Here is a 23700-nt window from a genome sequence, read left to right on the forward strand (position 1 = left end):
CCCCCCACCCCAACCCCCACCACCACCTGGTTTATTCTCCCTGCAATGTTTAATTGTACGATAAACAACTCCCAGTCGTCATTTATTTCTGAAATGTATGACGAGTCCCTTTGTGCTCCCCTTCAGAAAAATGGCACAATTGTCGAATGACGTCAACAATCTTCAGCTATGACGTCGTTACTAGTGTGACATCATTCCGACCTTTCGTCGCACAAATATTCAAATGACGTCACCAATGATGTCCGGGTGACGTAAACAATACACTGCTGCGCGTGTAGTGATATTTGCACTAATGCACATGCGATTTTATGAACTCGGTCATTTTAAACCCTATAGGTAATACATGGAGGATATTTCATGTTTCGATTGAACTATCATGTTTCCCTCATCCAGTGACGGGGGTGGGGGTTGGGGGTTGGGGGGAGTCATATGAAAGCGTGAGACTTAAATGTTGAGTTGGGAAGGTCAGCCCACCACTCTTACTGGATGCCATACATGATAGGCCATATATAATTCAGTTTATATTACGTCAGCATCGGTAAAATTACGTTAACTTTTAGCTTTAACTAATGGTTATACAAATGTTATAGAACCACGAAACAAGCTCTGTATTGAGTCAGTGTATTTTACTATGCGTGACCCTCCATAATTACATCTATTTTTACCTATATCCACACAAAGTACAGCAGTGTATTCGGCGATAGTGAGTTTGAATGCATGGATTTTCAAAGGCCTGATTGAGTTGATTTCAGAAGATCAGACAGCAGGCAATTCTGTTACATTAGAGGTAAGAGTGTTCTCTATCCTATATCAAAGTCTAGTTTTCACCCTTGTGAGCGTTCAGTCGTTCGAGTTAAAATTCAATAAAGTAAATATATATAAGGCACTAAGTACATGGGAGAGTTGACTGAAAACATGATTTGTCTTCACTCAATAAGTTTATTTTTTAATAATTTCAGCATAAATTCGACACGCGGTACCCGGATGTTGATTTTGTCAAATGTTCTTTGATTGGACTATATTGATATGTGTGACAGTCCAATCCAGAGCGTGTCTGTTTCAGCACATATAAGAGGGCTTCAGCTGGCAAGAATGAGACCAAGACTTTAATATAGGCTAGTGGACATTCTTCTCTCCGGAAGATGACCCTGACCTACAAACAGTACTTTTTATGTGTGCATGTAACTAATGGTACGCATCATGTATTGTTGCAGTGAATAAACCTATATACACATTCTTGCCTGCGTTTGCGTCACAAACACATGCACATGCAAGTCAGCAAGGGAACAAGCCAAAGACAAAAACACTATCACAATGCTCTAGTCTAGCGCTAGTCATATATTTAATACAATTGTCATTCGAAATACCGTTCACTTCGAAGATAAGCCTAACGCCTGATCAATCACTCAGAATACTGACACGTACCATGCGTTGGTCAGTAGGAGATCACTTATCGCACCAGGAATACAATCCCACGCACTTGAAGAACAGGGACCATTGTCATTGCATGTTATCAGTCACTTGACACAATGATAGCCAATCACGTGTACGCCAATATATACGGATTCTGACTGAACCATCAAGCTATACTGGGGTAATTGTTTCCTGGGAAATACAGTAAAGGACATTTTCACGTTCTCACGATGCTGTATCCCCGGCCTTTCACGAATAGTGAAAATATAGAAAGTCTTCGGGTTAGTATACACTACGTTCTTCCATCGTATAAAATCCAGGGCAAAATGGGAAAATATTTTGTACGAAGAAAGATCATGTTTATCTTGTAAACATGTTTGTTTAAAGTAAGTTATCAAAGATGAAGAACATTAAATTAAAGTAAAACATTTTCTGTTGATCTGTCCTTTGTATGAGAATTTGCGGAGTCAGTGTGAACGGACTATTTAATATTACAATATCATGTCCATTTGTGACAACCAACATGGACAGACATCTCAGCAGTGGATCACTCTACAGTTACTCTGTATCGACAGACATCTCAGCAGTAAAAGGATAACAAATGTACAGTTTCATTCCAAAAGACGTTAACTGTCCCTAGGAAGAAAACCACCAGATAGCTACCAAACTATGGAATATATAGTCTTTGAAAGGCATTTAAAAGTGATACACACAACGAAAAGAATTTGTGGATGTCAACTTCTTTATTATGAGGAACACAATCATCGGGTGACGAAGGAGTGAGAACATACTCCGGACCCGTGAACATCCAGGGTAGAATAGGTCTTCAGCAACCCATGCTTGCCGTAAAAGGCGACTATGCTTGTCGTAAGAGGCGACTAACGGGATCGGGTGATCAGGCTCGTTGACTTGGTTGATGCATGTCATCGATCCCAAATGCGTGGACCGATGCTCATGATGTCAATCACTGGATTGTCTGGTCCAGACTCGATTATTCACAGACTAACGTGATATAGCTGGACTATGCTGAGTGTTAACAACAACCAACAACATACATGTATACCCCGAAACGTTGTGTTCCTCATTATAAAGAAGTTGACATCCATAACTTCTATTCCTTATATGGAACATATACATACATAAAAAGAAATAGCCCTACAAATTACAAAAAAAGGACACATTTACGTTTGAATCGCAATAAGAAGAATCCGCCACATGTTCAAAGGACCTAACGCAGTAAACCCCGCAGCCCGCTCCAAATGGTCATACCCTCTGCTTGGTTCCTGGCAACTGTAATCTACAACTATACACACGCTCGGCGTGGGAAGGGATGAATCAGACTGTCACGTGTGGCGGCAGGTGCGCGATCTGTCCATCACCATGAAGACAGACCAGTCGCCAGGCCACACAGTTCTATTTTTATTTCACATGAAATTTGATAAATGTGAACACCATTAAGGGACTGGTCATTTGTTATATGGCATGGACGTGATCAGGAAAAGAATGTCACATAAAAAGATATCAGATATCAACTTTGTTATCTGCGGCAATGCATATCGCTAAATGCCTGAAAATAATTGTATATTTAATTCTGTACAATTGTTTATTTATTTATGTCGTGCAAAAAGGTTCAGTTTGTAATAACTTCCATAGGTCTGATCATAAGTATTCTTTTCTGATTGTCTATCTCTTCTTTCTGCTTCCATAGTAAAAGAGGTGAGGTGAGGTGAGCTGAGGTGTGGTGAGGTGAGGTGAAATGGGGATTAACTTCGCGTTCAAGATTATTGCACTTATAAAGGGACGTGCATGCACGTGCGCGCGCGTGTGTGTGTGTGGTTGTTTGTACTAGTCCTGACTAAAGCCCATTTTATAGTGATAGCCCACTGAGATACCGTGCCGCAGTCTAACAGGAATACCCCACTTAGACACTGTATACTGATTCCGGGCCGACCAGTCCTTGCTTTATCTCCTTAATGCCAAGAGGCAGACAGGGTAACAACAAGTACCATCTTTTAACGTCTTTTGGTATGACGCGGCTTGGGATCGAACCCCGGACCTTCCGCTCACCGCGCAGACGCTCTACCACTATACCACCCAGGCGGTAGAGACTGTAGTTCAACATAGTTTATTGCTTCAGCTCAAATATTTAACGGACATACACAAGTCACAAATATCTTTGCGACAAAACTGTCGAGACTGAATAGTAAACCATCAGAGTTACCTCCCTTACACCAGTCTCCCAGCAATAGTGTAATCGGATTTGTAATTGTTTTGGAGAGGGTGAACGACGTTCAACACACTCGGGACGTCGGCACCTGAGATATGCCGCTGACGACCGACGTGCTGTGTTTGGCGACACAGGTCTGTAGTGTGTTCTAACTGTCTCCCTGGCATCATGCAGTGCCAACCATCAGTGTTCACGTTCTTCAGATGAGACGTGTAACTAGTTTTCGTGATATAGGGACCTCATAAGGCAAATTACAGTTCAATAATTCACTTTCTGCTTGGAGAAACTTTACAAAAATGCCATGGTACTGGTTTTTGTTGAAGTAATGCTCAGAATACCAAAAAATTACACTTGTCATTTGTATTTTTTGTAAAAATATAATTTTTTTTAAATGTATGATTATTTTCTTAAAATGTGTGTACAGCAATCTTAAAACATGCCCATCCATCTTTTCGTAACTATGGCTGCATCCCTAAAGGTGTTGACCTGCTTTTGATATTACCATGTATTATTACTAAGTATATTACTATGTAATTTCAAATAAAGAGAGTCTTACTTGAATAGACATGATTAATCTTTATGACTTTTGTCAGGATTTATCCACAACCGCCGACCACGCCGCTGCATTTTGTTTTGTGAATATCTCGTCCACCTCAAGGTCAAACTGTGATCAATTATATATGAGACATATAGGTCTGGGGAATTCGTTTGACGCATGTCATGTTGAGGTCAAGGTCATTGTCTATGAAATGTCACTCACTTGCTAAAAACTTTTCGAGTAAACCGTTGGTTCAAATTTCGAGGCACGTTGGATGCTAGTATCATCTTTACACTTAAGCTGTGAGCCCAGTGACTGGCGGAAGTCGGTCCGACGCACGAGTGAGTGAGTGAGTGAGTTGGGTTTAACGCCGCTTTTAACAGTATTCCAGTTATATCGCGGCGTGTCAGCTTAATGTGGGAGGAAAGCCCGAAGTGATGCAGGTCTTAGACGTTTACCACTTCGGTGAAACCCACGAGCACGGGTATGGTGCTGACAAACCTAGAAACATAATCGGGGCGAACCGGGATTCGAACCCACAATCATAGGTTTCTGGCGTGCCCAAGGGACGCAACTCTGCACAGCGAATCGCGGCGCCTTAGACGACTGGGCCACCCGTGCCCCCTCCGACGCACGAGGTCAAGCAGAGCTTAACCATTCGGGAACAAATCGCGCATCAAATTGAAGCTTATTTCAAAATGTTTTCCATTAAATATGCATAACTCATTTTGCTTTACCATACTAAAGTAACGGCTTCATATTCATGGTACTACGACTGTGGCAATGCTTGAAAGACGCAGGGATAAAAATAATTAAAAATCGAATCCTTGAATCCTTGACAACATTTTATTTATCGGGGTAAGTCATTTCACTTTTCAAGATTTCTGCCAAGTCTATTGGAGTGCGCGAGTGAATATGGTTTTACGCCGATTTTAGCAATATTCAAGCAATATCACGACGGGGACATCAGAAATGGGTTTCACACATTGTACCCATGTGAGGAGTCGAACCCGGGTCTTCGGCGTGACGAGTGAACGCTCTAACCATTAGGCTACCCGACCGCCCCTATTCTATAAGAACTGAGCATAATGCACGAATGAAAGAAGTGAAAGATTATTTGGGACAAACGAACACTAGACGTTGCAAATGTAACCCCGAGTGTCACCATATGAACACTAGAGATAGAAGTATCATCCCACATCAATGTAAAATGAACTATAACTACCTCTCAACTATGAGATGATGTGCGTGTACGAGGGTTTGGGGGCCTGTGCTCACTGTATATATACTTTAAGCATATAATTACACGCGATTTCGTGTTTTTGTGGCCTAATTTGTCAAGTCGAGATTGCGAGATTGCGAGATTTTGCATCATGTCCAAATGTCGCATTCTCGCGTTGTCGACTTTTGACAAAAAGTGCCAAGTACCAAAAACACGAGAATGCGAGATCGCGAGAACGCGAGATTTTGGACAAATCTCGCGATCTCGTATTCTCGTGTTTTGGGCATATTTAGCTCGTTTCCAAAGGTCGAGATCGCGAGAATGCGAGGTCGCGAGAATGTCCCTTACAGTATTCCATACGCATGTGTATGTAACCGTCTCCCTTATAATAACCAACTGATATGCAGCAAATGTAAATATATAAAATGTTCAACCAGTTACAATTAAATTCAATGGCTGAGCTTTTAGAATTGTAATTGGGTCATGTCTAACAGCAATCAAGGTGTGTTGTATCCAAATCGTTAGCTGTGTGTTTAATGTCTTTCTATGTGTTTATGTACAAGAAAGAGAAACTTTATTATTCTATTAATGTATTTGCGTAAGATACATATAACTCTACTTTCAAATATCATTTTACAAGTATATCAAGTGGATAACAAAGTGTTCACAGTATGACTATTGCAAGGTTTACTTTTCTTCATTGAGACATTTGAGGTAACAATGCGGCTGCAGGTTAAACAAGTCTATCATTCTGCATTCTGAATATGACTCATCTGAATGTACAAGTTTCTAAGGATTGTATGGCATTTTTCTCACGGTTCAAATCTAAACCTTAACGAAAACTCTGTTATTCAAATCAGAAATGTTTCAATTTAGCGAGAGATTCAATTGCTGTAATAATTACAAATTACAATCAATATAATTACTACATAAACACAGAAATCACAGTCGAATGATTATTGCTCGCACAAGTGGCCTAAATTCCGCTGTGCTCTTATGTCTTATTATCCATGTTGGACACTATTCATTATGTTGCCATGTCTCAATCGTGAAACAATATTCAGTGAAATGCCCCTTAATCCCTATCGTTTCTTCCTGCACCATCCAGACTGAATCTATATCATTTATGACATCCTTCCTTAGACCCGTCAAGATCCGGGGTAGAATACGTCTTCAGCAACTCATGCTTGCCTAAAAGGTGACTATGCTTGTCGTAAGAGGTGACTAAACGGATAGATGTTCATGATGTCAATCATTGGATTATCTGGTCCAGATTCGATTATTTACATATAGCTGGAATATTGCTGAGTGTGGTGTTTTAACAAACAAATCAACAAACAACCTTCCTCATTTAAAACTAAAAAGATAGTCGTAATAGAGAATTAATTTCTGAAGTATTGTTAAAAATTGCAATACTTGTGTATTTTGATTATATGCGCACATTGAATATGTTGACGTTACATGCGTTTCCATATATGATTCGTTTATGCTGTTGAAACATTTGATTTTTTACATTATATACCACTATCTCACACGACAACTTTATGGAGGAAGTTCGTGTCGATTCGGCATTTGTTACTAAGCGTGGCCGTGGTGTCCATAGATACTGTTACATCTCTATCTTCAGAGGTACAGGACAAGTTCTCAAGACCCGTGCAGATCCGGGGTAAAATAGGTCTTCAGCAACCCATGCTTGCCGTAAAAGGCGGCTATGCTTTTCGTAAGAGGCGACTAACGGGATTGGGTGATCAGGCTCGCTGACTTGGTTGATGCATGTCATCGATCCCAATTTCATGGATCGATGCTCATACCAATCACTGGTTTGTCTGGTCCAGACTCGATTTTTCACAGACCGACGTCATATAGCTGGACTATTGCTGAGTGCGGCGTTTAACAACAACCAACAACATACATGTATACTCCGAAACGTTGTGTTTTCTCATTATAAAGAAGTTAACAATCAAACCAATTTCTCCAAAATTTCTCCGAGCAAACAATATATATGAAATGCAGGAATTCCTCACAGATACCATCTATGAGAAATCTGGCGATAGGACTTCTGGGCAAGGAGACATCCCCGGCCGTGGGCTCCAGTCATGCTCCTCTTCTTGCTGACCTGCTTCTTCATGCACATGGATTGGATAGGCTGCTCTGATTGGCAAAATCAAAACAAGGCAATTTGGCCAAGAAGTTAAACTCCCATTCTTCAACATAGGCTTACAACAGTCGTAGCGCTAAGGTGATCTACACTCCCATTCTTCAACATAGGCTTACAACAGTCGTAGCGCCAAGGTGATCTACACTCCCATTCTTCAACATAGGCTTACAACAGTCGTAGCGCCAAGGTGATCTACACTCCCATTCTTCAACATAGGCTTACAACAGTCGTAGCGCCAAGGTGATCTACACTCCCATTCTTCAACATAGGCTTACAACAGTCGTAGCGCCAAGGTGATCTACACTCCCATTCTTCAACATAGGCTTACAACAGTCGTAGCGCCAAGGTGATCTACACTCCCATTCTTCAACATAGGCTTACAACAGTCGTAGCGCCAAGGTGATCTACACTCCCATTCTTCAACATAGGCTTACAACAGTCGTAGCGCCAAGGTGATCTACACTCCCATTCTTCAACATAGGCTTACAACAGTCGTAGCGCCAAGGTGATCTACACTCCCATTCTTCAACATAGGCTTACAACAGTCGTAGCGCCAAGGTGATCTACACTCCCATTCTTCAACATAGGCTTACAACAGTCGTAGCGCCAAGGTGATCTACACTCCCATTCTTCAACATAGGCTTACAACAGTCGTAGCGCCAAGGTGATCTACACTCCCACTCTTCAACATAGGCTTACAACAGTCGTAGCGCCAAGGTGATCTACACTCCCATTCTTCAACATAGGCTTACAACAGTCGTAGCGCTAAGGTGATCTACACTCCCACTCTTCAACATAGGCTTACAACAGTCGTAGCGCCAAGGTGATCTACACTCCCATTCTTCAACATAGGCTTACAACAGTCGTAGCGCCAAGGTGATCTACACTCCCATTCTTCAACATAGGCTTACAACAGTCGTAGCGCCAAGGTGATCTACACTCCCATTCTTCAACATAGGCTTACAACAGTCATAGGCTTACAACAGTCGTAGCGCCAAGGTGATCTACACTCCCATTCTTCAACATAGGCTTACAACAGTCGTAGCGCCAAGGTGATCTACACTCCCATTCTTCAACATAGGCTTACAACAGTCGTAGCGCCAAGGTGATCTACACTCCCATTCTTCAACATAGGCTTACAACAGTCGTAGCGCCAAGGTGATCTACTCTCCCATTCTTCAACATAGGCTTACAACAGTCGTAGCGCCAAGGTGATCTACACTCCCATTCTTCAACATAGGCTTACAACAGTCGTAGCGCCAAGGTGATCTACACTCCCATTCTTCAACATAGGCTTACAACAGTCGTAGCGCCAAGGTGATCTACACTCCCATTCTTCAACATAGGCTTACAACAGTCGTAGCGCCAAGGTGATCTACACTCCCATTCTTCAACATAGGCTTACAACAGTCGTAGCGCCAAGGTGATCTACACTCCCATTCTTCAACATAGGCTTACAACAGTCGTAGCGCCAAGGTGATCTACACTCCCATTCTTCAACATAGGCTTACAACAGTCGTAGCGCCAAGGTGATCTACTCTCCCATTCTTCAACATAGGCTTACAACAGTCGTAGCGCCAAGGTGATCTACTCTCCCATTCTTCAACATAGGCTTACAACAGTCGTAGCGCCAAGGTGATCTACACTCCCATTCTTCAACATAGGCTTACAACAGTCGTAGCGCCAAGGTGATCTACACTCCCATTCTTCAACATAGGCTTACAACAGTCGTAGCGCCAAGGTGATCTACACTCCCATTCTTCAACATAGGCTTACAACAGTCGTAGCGCTAAGGTGTTCTACACTCCCATTCTTCAACATAGGCTTACAAAAGTCGTAGCGCTTCGATCGTTTACTGGAACGGGGCCCTGAACTGGAAATAAAAGAGACCAGTAAAACCGCCTTGTCTGTTTCAGAATTAGATATATGTATAAAGATTCAAATGAGAAAAGCTCTCAACAAGACAGCATTAAAAGAGGAATGGCTCACTTTCGTCAACATTCCTTTTATGTAGAGCGGTACTCCAGCAGTTCAAGTCTTTGGTGTCTACATTCCACAACTTTCAAATAGGTGTTGGGAAAAGACCATGCGGGGAACAGCGGTGTGGGGTGATGTCTGAGTGAGGAATTGTGCGCATAGGAAGATGAGGATTTAAAAGAACGCCATACAACTCTTGCTCTAAAATTGTTTGATCAGGGTCATAGCCTTCAGTGCCTTGGTAAAGCTTTCAGTGTTGAGTTGGGTAGGGCAACACATCCTTAAATTCTGTCTGCATTGCACACATGACATACATAATACTCAGTTGGCATCTAATCTATTTTCGGGGCAAAAGAAAGAAGAACAATAAGCTAATTTTGCCATTCGAGATGCTTCATACTCATAGTAAAAATCGGACCCGTGAAGATCCAGGGTAGAGTAGGTCTTCAACAACCCATGTTTGCCGTAAAAAGCGGCTATGCTTTTCGTAAGAGGCGACTAACATGATCGGGTCGTCAGGCTCGCTGACTTGGTTGATGCATGTCATCGTATCCCAATTACTTGGATCGAAGCTCATGATGTCAATCACTGGATTGTCTGGTCGAGTCGGCTATTTACAGGCCGCCGTCATATAGCTGGAACACTGCGGTATAAAACCACAAACAAACAAACAAACAGTTAAATCTTCTCACATCGGCTTACCTATTCTACCTAAAACAACACAAAGTATGTGTGTCAGATTCGTCTATTTTAATTTTGTATACATGAATATACAAAGGCTTGACAGATTCCCTTTGTTCGGCCCTTTTGTCCAGGTGATCAGACAGCAGCGAGTGTCCACGAAGTCTTAATACAATCTATCTATACCTAGAATATTAAAGTTATCTGAAACGTAAATATCAACTCAAATGCATAATGTGCACACACATTTTGTTTCAGTGAATAAACCTACATTTTAAGGTATCCGTTGTAGTTTACGTTTGTAGCCATACTAAAGAATGAGTGAATAAATCAATGAATGAAAGTAGTACCAGAAGGTCACAGTTCGCGTATCAGCCAATCAGATTCCATGCAAGTTTTATGAGTGAATAAATCAATGAATGAAAGTAGTACCAGAAGGTCACAGTTCGCGTATCAACCAATCAGATTCCATGCACGTATTATGACACGCGTGTTTCATAACGATGTGTTATGATACCTGTTTACGTGATGCCGTGGGTGTACATGTCATCTGGATATTTCAAGTGGATGGCTATTCGTTCTAAAATATCACATGGGGTGTAATATGAGTATAGTGTGGTAGTCCCCATGTTCAAAGGAGGAAATAAATTTAAAAGGGGTCCCGGTGCATATCAAGGTATATGGATCACTCTGGTTCTAGGAAATGGAAACTAGTAAATAATTTGATTCAGTTTGGCAGGACGGACAATTTATTCTCTGCTGGTACATGCTGATTTTACTAAAACACTTTGGAACATTCTTGGAACAGATCACCTATCACTGAAACAGAACAGCGTATTTCAAGAAAGAATTCAAATACCAGTCACGTGTTACAATATAAGCAAAAGAGTATATGTCCACATGAAGAAACAATTCTTTCACTTTCTAAAGCACAACAATGACATCATGTTGTGAATCATTCCATCAACTGTGTCAGTTTGTGGGTGAAAATCCTGCGATGGCTTTGCCATAGTCAAGTCCCAGAAATCTAAATAAACAATCTTGTCTTGCAATGAAGCAAATTCCTGATGCCAAATATCCGTGTACAGAAGGCCCCAGTAAGATAACAAACCATGCATCGCTCTGAAAAATGCATGCGGGCCACGAACTGCAATTGTAACATTAGGAGCGCGTGCCAAGAGGTTCTTTGCAGAGGGAACAAGTCTCCGAACATGTCGCCTAAACACATCCGGGTGGACAAGCGTGAAGTGAACGTACAAATATAACACTACAATATCCTTGGTGGTGTTCGGGAGACGGTCCATCATGATGTGCTGTGCCTGGTTTGTTGACCTGTTATAGTGTATAGCACCATGATAGAATGGTAGTTCGTGAGCATACCAGGAAATTGAAAAATTATGTATTAAATCTGTGTCAGTAACAGGCACATGTAGATGTGTATGGGAAGGAAAGCGTAAAAATGAATGAAGAGCTCCTTTAAACTGATTACTTGTCGAATCCCCATGAAGCCAGAGCGTTCTTCCTTTCAAGCATTGTCTGTAGGCATCAATGGTGCGAGGCAGTGTGTCATTACACAGAAGCGAATGCCACTTGTTCCGGTGAAAGAAACCATTCGGGGACTTCCGTTGCCATGTCATTTCCGCCGGAAGCGTATTGCAGGAAGTTGAAGGAGCCGATAGTTTTACATCGTTAGAACCTGTGAAAAGAAATAGGTTTATCAAGCAGAATTCAATATGTTGAATACGTTACCTTTAATTTCCGTTCTCCTAAGCGAAGGTATATGTTGGCAATCAAAGAGATGTATGTATCTCTGAGTGTTGTATGTCGTTTAACGCCGCACTCAGCAATATTCCAGCTATATGACGACGGTCTGTAAAAATTCGAATCTGGACCAGACAATCCAAGGATTGACATCATGAGCATCGACCCACGCAACTGGGATACGATGACACACATCATCCTAGTCACCCGCCTGACCACCCGATCTCGTTAGTCGCCTCGGATGGGTTGTTAACCGTCTGCAACCCGGATGTTCACGGGAATGCGTCCCTAAGTGAAACTACCATTGCAAGTTAATGTTTATATTAAAAACATATCATTTCTTGTGTTACACCTATTCTGCATACAGGGCGTCAGTGCTGCGTATGTTGTTTATCAAATTAACACAAGTGTCAATAAATATAAAAACTGAATAGTTTCTTTGAATCACAACAAGTGATTTACAGTGATCCCTTCATATAGCTTTCATCACTGTTTTGCCCTTTATGTACTGATCCGTGGATATCCGGGGTAGAATAGGTCTTCAGCAACCCATGCTTGTTGTAAAAGGCGACTATGCTTGTCGTAAGAGAATCGGGTGGTCAGGCTCGCTGACTTGGTTGATGCATGTAATCGTATCCCAATTGCGTAGATCGATGCTCATGATGTCAATCATTGGATTGTCTGGTCCAGACTCGATTATTTCCAGACCGTCATATAGCTGGAATATTGCTGAGTGCGGCGTTAAACATCAAACAAACAAATAAACAAACAAACAAACAAACCCTACATGTACTCCTAAAGGAATAGGCTTGGGCAGATAATGGAGATAATTAGTGTCTGTCTTTGACGTTTTAATTTTGATATCAAGAAAAGTGACGTTGGTGGGTAGGTCGCTTAAATCAGTATTTAAATTATTTATGGGGGCACTAAGAATCGTAATCGTGTAAAGTTGATCACCAAACCCAACATCAGGGATTCCTGGCATGGCAATAGGGAATAACCTCTACACCATGAGCCATGCAGCCGTAGTTCATTGAGCTTTCAGTGCCCAAGAATAAACTGAGCTCTTCTATGATGTATACGGGTATATGGTTTTTAGGACCATCTCTTGTTTTAATTAAAGAACATATTCATATGGAGTGTATGAAAATCAACACACAGACAATGCCCCATGCGGATAAAACTCTACAGAGACAACACCCCCACATAGACAATTCCCCACACGGACATGTCCCCACATAGACAATCTCATACCTGAACATTTCCATACACAAACAATTCCCCACCTGAACATTTCCACACACAAACAATTCCCCACCTGAACATTTCCACACACAAACAATTCCCCACCTAAACATTTCCACACACAAACAATTCCCCACCTGAACATTTCCACACACAAACAATTCCCCACCTGAACATTTCCACACACAAACAATTAATTCCCCACATGGACATCCACACACACAAACAATTCCCCACCTGAACATTTCCATACACAAACAATTCCCCACCTGAACATTTCCACACACAAACAATTAATTCCCCACCTGAACATTTCCACACACAAACAATTCCCCACCTGAACATTTCCACACACAAACAATTAATTCCCCACATGGACATCCACACACACAAACAATTCCCCACCTGAACATTTCCACACACAAACAATTAATTCCCCACCTGAACATTTCCACACACAAACAATTAATTCCCCACCTGAACATTTCCATACACAAACAATTCCCCACCTGAACATTTCCACACACAAACAATTCCCCACCTGAACATTTCCACACACAAACAATTTCCCACCTGAACATTTCCTCACACAACCAATTCCCCACCTGAACATTTCCACACACAAACAATTTCCCACCTAAACATTTCAACACACACACATTCCCCCACATGGACATCTACCAACACAGACAATTCCCCTTATGGACAACTCCATACACACACACATTTCCCTATACGAACATCTATACACACAGACACATTCCCCCATATGGACATCTACCCACAAACACAATTCCCCACATGGACATTTCCCCACACAGACAATTTCCCACATAGACATTTCCCCACACAGACAATTCCCCGCCAGGACATTTCCCCAAACAAACAATTCCTCACATGGACAACTCCACACACAGACAATCCCTCACCCAACAGACAACTCCAGCCAAAAGCTCAAACAACTTGGTCTCAGGGGTAGCGGGATATTCGAGTGGTTAAAGCGTTGACTTGTCATCCTGTCAACACTATCAATGGATGATTTGTCCAGTGATTGACACAATTGTATGCCTCCTGTCAACACAATGAATGGATGATTTGTCTAGTGATTGACACAATTTTATGCCTCCTGTCAACACAATGAATGGATGATTTGTCTAGTGATTGACACAATTGTATGCCTCCTGTCAACACAATGAATGAATGATTTGTCCAGTGATTGACACAGTTGTGTCCCTTTTCTAAACACTATCAATGGATGATATGTCCTGTGATTGACACAGTTGTGTCCCTTTTCTAAACACAATGAATGAATGATATGTCCAGTGATTGACACAGTTGTGTCCCTTTTCTAAACACAATGAATGAATGATTTGTCCAGTGATTGACACAGTTGTGTCCCTTTTCTAAACACTATCAATGGATGATATGTCCTGTGATTGACACAGATGTGTCCCTTTTCTAAACACAATGAATGAATGATATGTCCAGTGATTGACACAGTTGTGTCCCTTTTCTAAACACAATGAATGAATGATTTGTCCAGTGATTGACACAGTTGTTTCCCTTTTCTAAACACTATCAATGGATGATATGTCCTGTGATTGACACAGTTGTGTCCCTTTTCTAAACACTATCAATGGATGATATGTCCTGTGATTGACACTGTTGTGTCCCTTTTCTAAACACTATCAATGGACGATATGTCCAGTGATTGACACAGTTGTGTCCCTCCTGTCAACACTATCAATGGATGATTTGTCAAGTGAGGGATGTAGAAACGTCACAGATACATACCTCCTCTAACAGACACCTTCACTGAACTCTGTAAAATATCTTGTTTTGAATCTGTCACAGACCTGTGTTATGAAAAACATATTTATTAGTTCGAACCCACACTGCCAGAGTGAGACACCTAATCTAGACTACCAGTTGTCGGACTTTCATTTTTATGGAAGCCTCGGTAGCTGAGTGGGATAGGTCGCTGACTTTGTGTGCTGGCGATTGGTTGCCTTACTCTGGCAGTGTGGGTACGAATCCCCGGACGGGACTCAACACAAAAAGGTACGAGAATCTGTACTTTACTCAGAGGGCGTTATCCCAAATATAACATTTGCTACATTTGACCACTTTTTAAATGGTATTGTGTGTTAATATTCATTAGTTGGATTAAAGTTACTCTGAGCAAAGGACTGTCACAAACAGAACACTGGATACTTTTTTCATCTGCAACTGCAAAAGAAGACATTTTCTATTCTCTTCGGTGTCATCACCGGGTGTCATCATACATGTCAGGGATACATTCATATATTTTTCATTATTATTTTGGAATCTGTTTCGTCTGATGATCGAGAATGATTATTGTCTTGTTTTGGGGTTGGCGTTGGCGTTTATATCGTCACATTAAGCCGACAATCCGTGAAATATATTAACATTCCATCCAAAGCGGCTTCAAACACAACTAACACACCAAGTTATGGAAAGAGATGAAGTTCAACAATGGAAAGGATAAAATATACATACAAACCAATGATGCTTCTCTCGGTGTTATTTAGAGGAAAGCCTATTCCATTTGCACTAAATGAATGCGACCATGTGTCACATGTCAACTGGTTGATTTTGGACTTCTTACAGTACCAACTGTAGCCATTGTTCTCCTTCGTGAAATTACACCACTCGTTCGCCTTGAAGGAATCCTCTTGTCTAACTGAACATGCTGTAGCATCTGTTAGATTGTTTGCCCGGAATTCAGCCAAGGCTGTCCAGAGACTGCCATGCTGTTGGTATATCATATAGTTGAGAACTACCTCCTCCTTCCTCGTGGCAATGAATGCCTTAATTGTAGCGCCTCCTGACCATGCGGCTCTCAGTAGAGCAGTGTATCTTCCATTATTGAAGTCCTTCACCTGACCGGAAACGGAAGCTGCTGCCTCTGGGCTCTCCATCCAAACTCTCAAAAAATCACCTCCAGTTAACTGGCGGTTACCATTCAAATCATACAGATCTATTTCCACTTGAATGTCTTCTCCTAGATTATAGACCTTTTGGACGTGGTTGAGATACACACGAGATTCATTAGCAACTGCACATAATGAAGGTTCAAGGACTGTTCCATAACGCATTGCCTCTTCTGTGAGATATGTCATTCCTCTTGCCGGAAAGGGATAAAACAGGAACCTGAAACCAAACCAAATCGATATTATTACAATACTCTGCCTGTACAACCAGAGAATCGTCCTACCAATAGATATAGAAACAGAGAGAGAGCAGCCATAATAATATTATTTTGTTTTCTTGTCCACGTGGTTAGCGTGAATTGTCAAATGCAGGACATTGTGGTGTGAGAACAAATTTGTGTTCATGAGATTCTTCTTGTGTATTTTATTCAGCAATTTGTTATCGGAAGTTTATTGTGGGTTTGAAACAGAACCACTGCAGCGCACGTCTCTGGTCACAATACTGGGACCGTAGGCTCTGGTTTATTCTAGTGATAGTTAAAAGGCTTACAAAAGACCATTCAACAAACAGAAACTATCTTAATATGAATTATTTCAAGGAAGCGGAGTCACTAATTGTTATCTTGTGATATTGACCTTTTACCTCCAAATCCCATATGTCAGAAGAAGGCCTACCTTTAGAATACAGTACCACAAACTTTTCAAACACGTGATCATACCCTATGACGTAAATTGTAGTATTTTGTTGCCAGTCACACCGGCGAAACAATGCCCTGTGACGTCAGGGGTCCTCGAGTGTGCATAAGCTCCTAAGCTGGGCCCCGTCTCCAATATCACAAGTTGACGACGCGCATAGGGAGCCGGGAACCAGCTTAATAAGCCCCCACAGTGATAACTAATATTGTGATATTGGAGACGGGGCCCAGCTTATCTACCATCTCTACACGAAATGTCATTGAATACGCCAAGCGCCGTGGAGAGTTTTGAATATTTGTTTACTGAATATAGCCTGCGGCGGCGCATGTTATAGCAAGCGCTAGTTTACGAAAGCACTTTTATTTTTTTTTTATTTTTTATTTCGTTTTTCTCGTAATTGAAGTGGCTAAAAGGGTTATAAATGGGAACTAATATACATATATTATTTTTCCGGTGCATTAATTTTCATTATTATGCACAAGAATGTAGTTTGTTAGGGATATTTAGTGGTGCTGAACACATCCAAATGTCGCTAGTGTTAGGATAGGTTACCCCGAACTCTATCCTTAGCCCTTGGATCCCCTTTACGATCAATCACCCCTTTACGATCATTAGGGTTAGGGGCCAAGGTACTCGTTTAGTGGCTATTATAGCAAAAAACGTCGAGTAAAAAGGATGAAATGGTTTTGTGTCGAATATTTTGGCTACTGGAAATTGTCCTGGAACATTCACACAAGCCACTTTCACCGGCTACATTTTTCAGTACAGATTCAAAAGCGAACTCACCGTTGTGTCGTCACTAGTCATGCTTATTCCTCCATCGTTCCTTACTATTATCCACATCATCCTTACAGTGTTCCCTACCACACTTTTCTGTCACAAAAATACCGACGAATTATTAAATACCATATCATTCATGCGCACTCGCGAGTTCGACGTCTGACGTCTGACGCCTGGAGCCGTTTTCAGTTCACGGCATATCGGCTCATTCCTCACCACCCGGTATCTTGTAGATTACAGAATGGGACGAGTGTGCTAAATGGCATCGAGATCATTCGTAAGTGTCCGCAGACTAAAGTCACGAGACGCCATGCCTACCCGTAACCTTCGTAAGTGTCCGTCACCTATTCGACCCTTTTCGTTCTGTTCCGTAACGTCATAGCAATGACTAGGTAAATTTGCAGTGAGTTTAACAGTGTGGACGTAGCTCAGTCGGTTAGCTGTCAGGCTAACTATCCGAAGGTCGCGAGTTCGCGTCCGACGGATTCTCACTAAAACTGGTTGCTTGTCATGTGACATGTGACCTACGGCAGAGATCGTCCTCATGAGAAGTTGTGGTACTGTATTCTAAAGGTGCTCCACTGGAACACGTGCAGGTATGGTGTGTCCCAGGCTAGGATAGTTATAAGGGCGGTTCTGGGATTTGCTCAAGGAATGCCACCCTGCTAGGCAAATTTGAATATGTCATGGCATTTGAACATGATCAAAGAATATCATGACAGGTCTGAAAGATTACTGTTCCTGTTTGTTCCGGTTGAGTCTGTATCAGATGAGTAAAGTTCTCAATTTACAAGAGAACATTTGAAGTCTGATCGCATCTTACATAAGCATGGGTTCCTGAAGGCCAATTCCAACCCGGATCTTCTTATGGAAGAAGGTATTTATTTAAAGCAATTGCAATGAATACAATGTGGATTCTCAAATACTCAAAGGACTTGCTTGAATGTTTGCAATTTCAGAAAGGGACCAAGTCAAATTATATCAAACATTTGACTTGAACACTCAATGCCATTTAGAAGGTGGTCAAATGTAACAAATGTTTTATTTGGGGTAACACTTTCTTAGTTAAGTACAGATTGTCGTACTTAATTAGTAAATAACAAATTTGTTACATTTGACTACTTTCTAAATGGCATTGTGTGTTCATAGCTTTCGGGCCATGGGAGCCGTCCCAATTTTCACTTGTCAGAGGGGTACACAAAGTACGTGATCTAGACTACCAGTTGTCGGACTTTCATTTTTATTAAAGCCTCGGTGGCTGAGTGGGTTAGATCGCTGACTTTTTGTGCTGGCGATCAGGTGCCTCACTCTGTCTCTCCCTGTCGATTCTGTAAACAAGTTTGTTTGTTAGTTTGTTGTTTAACGCCACACTCAGCAATATTCCAGCTATATGACGGCACTTTGTAAATAATCGAGTCTGGACCACATAATCCAGTGATTCATATCATCAGCATCGACCCACGCAATTGGTATACGATGACATGCATCAACACGTCAGCGAGCCTGACCACACTATCCCGTTAGTCGCCTCTTACGACAAGCATAGTCACCTTTTACGGCTAGCACGGGTAGCTAAAGACCCCGGATCTGAACGGGTGCGTAAAGAAATCAACAGATACCGTACAGCATTTATTTGAGACGGGATGACGGGATTAATCGGAAGACATAATTATAGACACAATACTTTATATCAACTGAAAAGCCAGTCAATACTGTATTCTTTTCATGTGTTATTTATATGAGTAATCAGTGACGTTTGTGAGTAGTTGTACCGTTGTACGACACGAGTGTCAGTGCCCAATGATTCAACCATTATTTCACGACCTTCAAGAGCTCGAGAGACAATGTTACTGTCGTAGCTCTTTGTGTGTGTATTCGAGGGACAAACCAGATTCTCTGGAGATTTTCCAATCAGAATGCAATCTCCTAAAATGTCTTGGTGGACTTTTAAATAACGACGTGATATTAACGTCCGCAAGTTGTCAATGACGAATCATGTGGCCTTCAAATGTGCATGAAACACTCCTAGAATATAATTGCATATAGTGTACGATTTTGAATTTCATTAATCAATTTAAAACACAAGTTTACGAATCAATCGCTACTCTCTGATGACTGGGACAAGACCGAGGGCTATCAAGTACACTCTTCAAAAAAAGAAACGCACAGGCAGATTTTTAGTAAATTTATTGCACCTTATAAAGTCGATATATTCAATTTAATATCATCGATACTAATATGAAATTTTGGAGCTCGATATTAACATGTTTTCGTTGTACAAAGGCATTGGAAACTGTTCATTGTCGTGTCACATAAGGCCACAAGGTTGCGCTGAACTCAGTTTCTTGTGTGACCGCATCGGGCAGCAATCACGGCTCTGCATCTCCTCGGCACTAACTGGATAAGTGTACGAATTCTGCGTCATTCTGCTTGTAACACGTTGGCCAGTTGTGGGGTGTCTGCGGCGTGCTCTGACGTTGACATACACGTCGATCGAGTTCATCCCAGAGGTGTTCGATTGGATTGAGATCGGGAGATCTCGGCGGCAGGGCAAGTCGTTGATGTTGGCATTATGAGGGTAGTCTACCGTGACACGAGCTGTGTGCGGTGGAGCGTTGTCCTGTTGAAACAGGTCTCTCTGGCGGTCAATGATTGGGAGAAGGTTAGGTTGAAGAATTTGATTCATATCGCGATTTGCTGTCAAATTTCCCTTAACCACAACGAAGTCAGATATCGTGGTGTATTATATGGCCCCCACACCATGACCGAAATTGTCGAATTCAAGTACACAATGTGGGGCAAAACGCTCATTTCGACGACAATAAACACGTTGCCTTCCATCTCGCCGGTGAAGAAGGAATCGTGATTCATCGCAAAACCACACTCGTCTCCAGTTTCTCTAATTACAAGGCGGTAGGGTATGGATCTGTTGCAAAACAGGGACGATAACTGGTCTTCTGGGTCGGATTCTAGCCTCGCGAAGATGGTTCCTGACAGTCTGGTCCGGTATCCACCTCAAACCAGGGATGCGTCCTGCAGTCTCCGTAGCTCTGGCATTGCGATGACGTAGGTGGAACAGTCGAATGTAGCGATCCTGTGCAGGGGTGGTAACTCTTGGTCGGCCGGTTCTCGGACTGTTTGCAGTGGAATTGAACTGTTTGTATCGGTCACAAGGGCCGCACATCGAGTTGTGCTGGACCCGGGCTCGATTCCTCACATGGGTACCCATTTCTGGTGTCCCCCGCCGTGATATTGTTGGAATATTGCCAAAAGCGGTGTAAAACCATACTCACTCACTCGGGTTCAGTGGGTTGGAACCTCACTGCATACAAAGAGATGTACAAGTCTGCATCGTGTTTCGTTGTTTACTAGAATGGAATCCCATGGAGCATAAAGCAACAAATAGTACTTGATTGATTTAAGTTACGTTTGGTTATTCTGTTGTTGTTGTTGTTGTTTATTCTGTTGTTGTTGTTGTTGTTGTTGTTGTTGTTGGTGGTGGTTTGTTGTATAACGCCGCACTCAGCAATATTCCAGCTATATGACGGCGGTCTGTAAATAATCGAGTCTGGACCTGACAATCCAGTGATTAATATCATGATCATCGATCCACGCAATTGAGATTGATGACATGCATCAACCAAGTCAGCGAGCCTGACCACCCGATCCCGTTAGCCGCCTTTTACGACAAGCATAGTCACCTTGTATGGCAAGCATGGGTTGCTGAAGACCTATTCTACCCCGGAATCTTCACTGGTCTTTGCTTATTCTGCATGTGAGTGAGTGAATCAGTGAGGCAGTGAGTCATTGAGGTTTTACACCGCCTTTAGCTAGCAATGGACCAGCAATATCACGGCGTAAGACACAAGAAATGACCATATAGTACTCACAGGCTGTCCTGATAAAGTAAGTATATTGCTGACCACACTTTTCAACAGCATTCTCTTACTTTTCCAAACGAGACCTGACAGCCTTTTTGTGTATCCGAGCTGACCCGGATCGAATATGCCAATATGCACAAAGGAGGTAGTCACTTCGGCGTGTCCCAACAAACGCAGAGACACACGTTCTTTACAATTGGTAGTCATGGGAGTACCGTCGGGGTATTCGCTTCTTTTCAATAGGAGGGTATGCATAGTAGGGTATGCATAGTCCAACATATGCGTAGTCTAACTGAAGCCTTGTGGATGTTTTGTGTGTTTAAGAAAGAACACGTGTTAAGGCATACATAGGTTGTCTCTGCATGTCTGGCATCTGCATTGTTGAATTTGCCAATAACTTAATTTATATGAATATGACGGCAGGAGCTGAAGTATGTTTATAGCCAACAACGTAATGTGGTTTACTGTCGGTTTGGTCACGGAGTCCATATGGTTTTTGTTCGTTATGTCTACTGGGAGATTCTACGTACAGATTTGAAAATATGGTCTACCAACTGGTTTAAAATCTCTGGTTTCTAAGAAAATTTTCACAAATTGGATTTTTTTCAATAAATATAAAAGAATGATACTAGGCTTGTTTATATTGCTTAGACTGATCCTTTGAGTCAGTTCGATGAAGAAGTCAATAGATAACGGTCAGACAGACAGAAGAAATATGCTCACTTAGACTGTCAGTCCTGTGAGATAAAAAGATATGCTACTAGGATTATGATCGGAATCCAGAGACAAATGCAGTGATACTTACTGCGACAGTCTGGATGTATTCCAGTTCAAATGGAGATATAGTATTACAGTAAATCCAGTCATAACGAAACAGACAGTAGCACATATTTGGTGTTTCTTCATATCTGATTGTAACAATACACTTGTATAGTCGCAACTCCGTTACGGTGTTTGATTCAACAAGTTGAGCGATCAGAGCGTTATTGCAAGGACGTGTTTGAGCGAAAGTTCGTAGCGTTCTACCTGTTCTCTACGTTTTTCTCGCAACAGGTTCCCGACCGAGGCCATTGCAAATGTCTACATTTTCAAGCAAGCTTGGTCTATTGTCCCCATACAGTGCACTTATACGGACATAATTGTCAACTGGTTTCGATAATTCTACAAACTGTTGTCTGAAAAGATACGAAATCGTACCAAATCTATTGTGGGTGTTATGAATGTCTTTTTCGGATACGTCAGTTAATTATCCAGGAATACAACCATTCTAATAATCTGGGTATTGCAAAAGGCTGCACTGTTGGGGAGTCGTCACATTCTCCGAACAGGTATGTGTAAGTTTGACTGGGCAGCGCTTCCAGGGAAGAAGTCTCATTCGCTGTCGGGGCTGCGTGTAGAGGGGGCAAGGGCTTTGGGCTGATGATGAGTCTAACCAGCCTGACTGTGCCAGGATCACCCAAACCCTCTTTGCTGCATTTTTTATTTTAATCTGTAAATAATGATAAAAATAACAACAACAATAATACCTGTCTGAGCAGATTATTTGTGACCTTCTCCAGCGACTAAACTCATATGTGCACCGTGAATCTCGTGAGATGAATGCCAGCACTCGTCATCCACCTTTGCGCGAACCCTCAGTTCCAACACTCATAGACCCGAAATTGCAAATAAATGTTCGTATTCTTCCTAAATTACCTGATGCAGTTGTCACTGATGACCCACACATGTCCTCACAAACTGAAATCTCTGATGTCGGCCTCGAAGATTTTTATCCCATGACCACCAACTGTAAACAACGTCTGTCTCTGCGTTTGTCCGGACGCGACAAGGTGACTTTTCCTCCTTAATGCATATTAATTCGACCTGGGTTTTATTATCACGTGTGAAACCGGTTTAAAAACATGCTGATATCTGGGTGTCCGAATATTGTCACAATTTCTTAATACGTGAGTGCTTAGTGTTGAAACTCTTTCGGGAATAAGATTTAAAAAATAATTCGGGGGTAAGTTATTAATCATTTTGTCTATAGCAATGATTTAAGTATTAATTAAGCAGATAAGTATGTTTCTAACAGAGCATGTGGGTTGGTCCGTGTCAAATATATAAACAACCTAACTGTTGCTGTATAGCGTCTCGAGGCAATTATTTGAGACGGGATGTCAATAGG

At 41.8% G+C, this 23700-nt stretch overlaps 1 protein-coding gene across 2 annotated transcripts; it reads right to left on the minus strand.

Annotated features, from left to right (window-relative positions):
* Positions 1-10872: 10872 nt before the first annotated feature.
* Positions 10873-22504, minus strand: LOC139474575 (NXPE family member 3-like). 2 transcript variants are annotated; one of them, XM_071257643.1, is made up of 4 exons: positions 22339-22504; positions 15743-16396; positions 15017-15078; positions 10873-11912 (listed from the first exon to the last, which is right to left on the minus strand). In XM_071257643.1, the coding sequence occupies exons 1-4, from the start codon at positions 22437-22439 to the stop codon at positions 11134-11136; spliced, it is 1596 nt and encodes a 531-aa protein (XP_071113744.1). In that variant the 5' UTR covers positions 22440-22504; the 3' UTR covers positions 10873-11133. The 2 variants fall into 2 exon arrangements, 1 of the variants encoding a protein (XP_071113744.1); XR_011653988.1 differs by having other exon boundaries at positions 11891-11912; positions 15747-16396.
* Positions 22505-23700: the final 1196 nt, after the last annotated feature.

Source organism: Haliotis cracherodii, unplaced genomic scaffold, assembly GCF_022045235.1.
Source record: "Haliotis cracherodii isolate W230 unplaced genomic scaffold, xgHalCrac1.p SCAF_3, whole genome shotgun sequence".
Taxonomy (NCBI): Eukaryota; Metazoa; Mollusca; class Gastropoda; order Lepetellida; family Haliotidae; genus Haliotis; species Haliotis cracherodii.

Excerpts from the sequence above, each read along its gene's own strand:
- LOC139474575 (XM_071257643.1), bottom strand. The coding sequence starts at position 22,439 with ATGAAGAAACACCAAATATGTGCTACTGTCTGTTTCGTTATGACTGGA. Across the intron at positions 15,079-15,742 it reads GAGAGAAGCATCATTGGTTT|GTCTGTGACAGATTCAAAAC; the intron begins GTATGTATATTT and ends TTCATAACACAG. Across the intron at positions 11,913-15,016 it reads GAAGGTGTCTGTTAGAGGAG|GTTCTAACGATGTAAAACTA; the intron begins GTATGTATCTGT and ends TTCTTTTCACAG.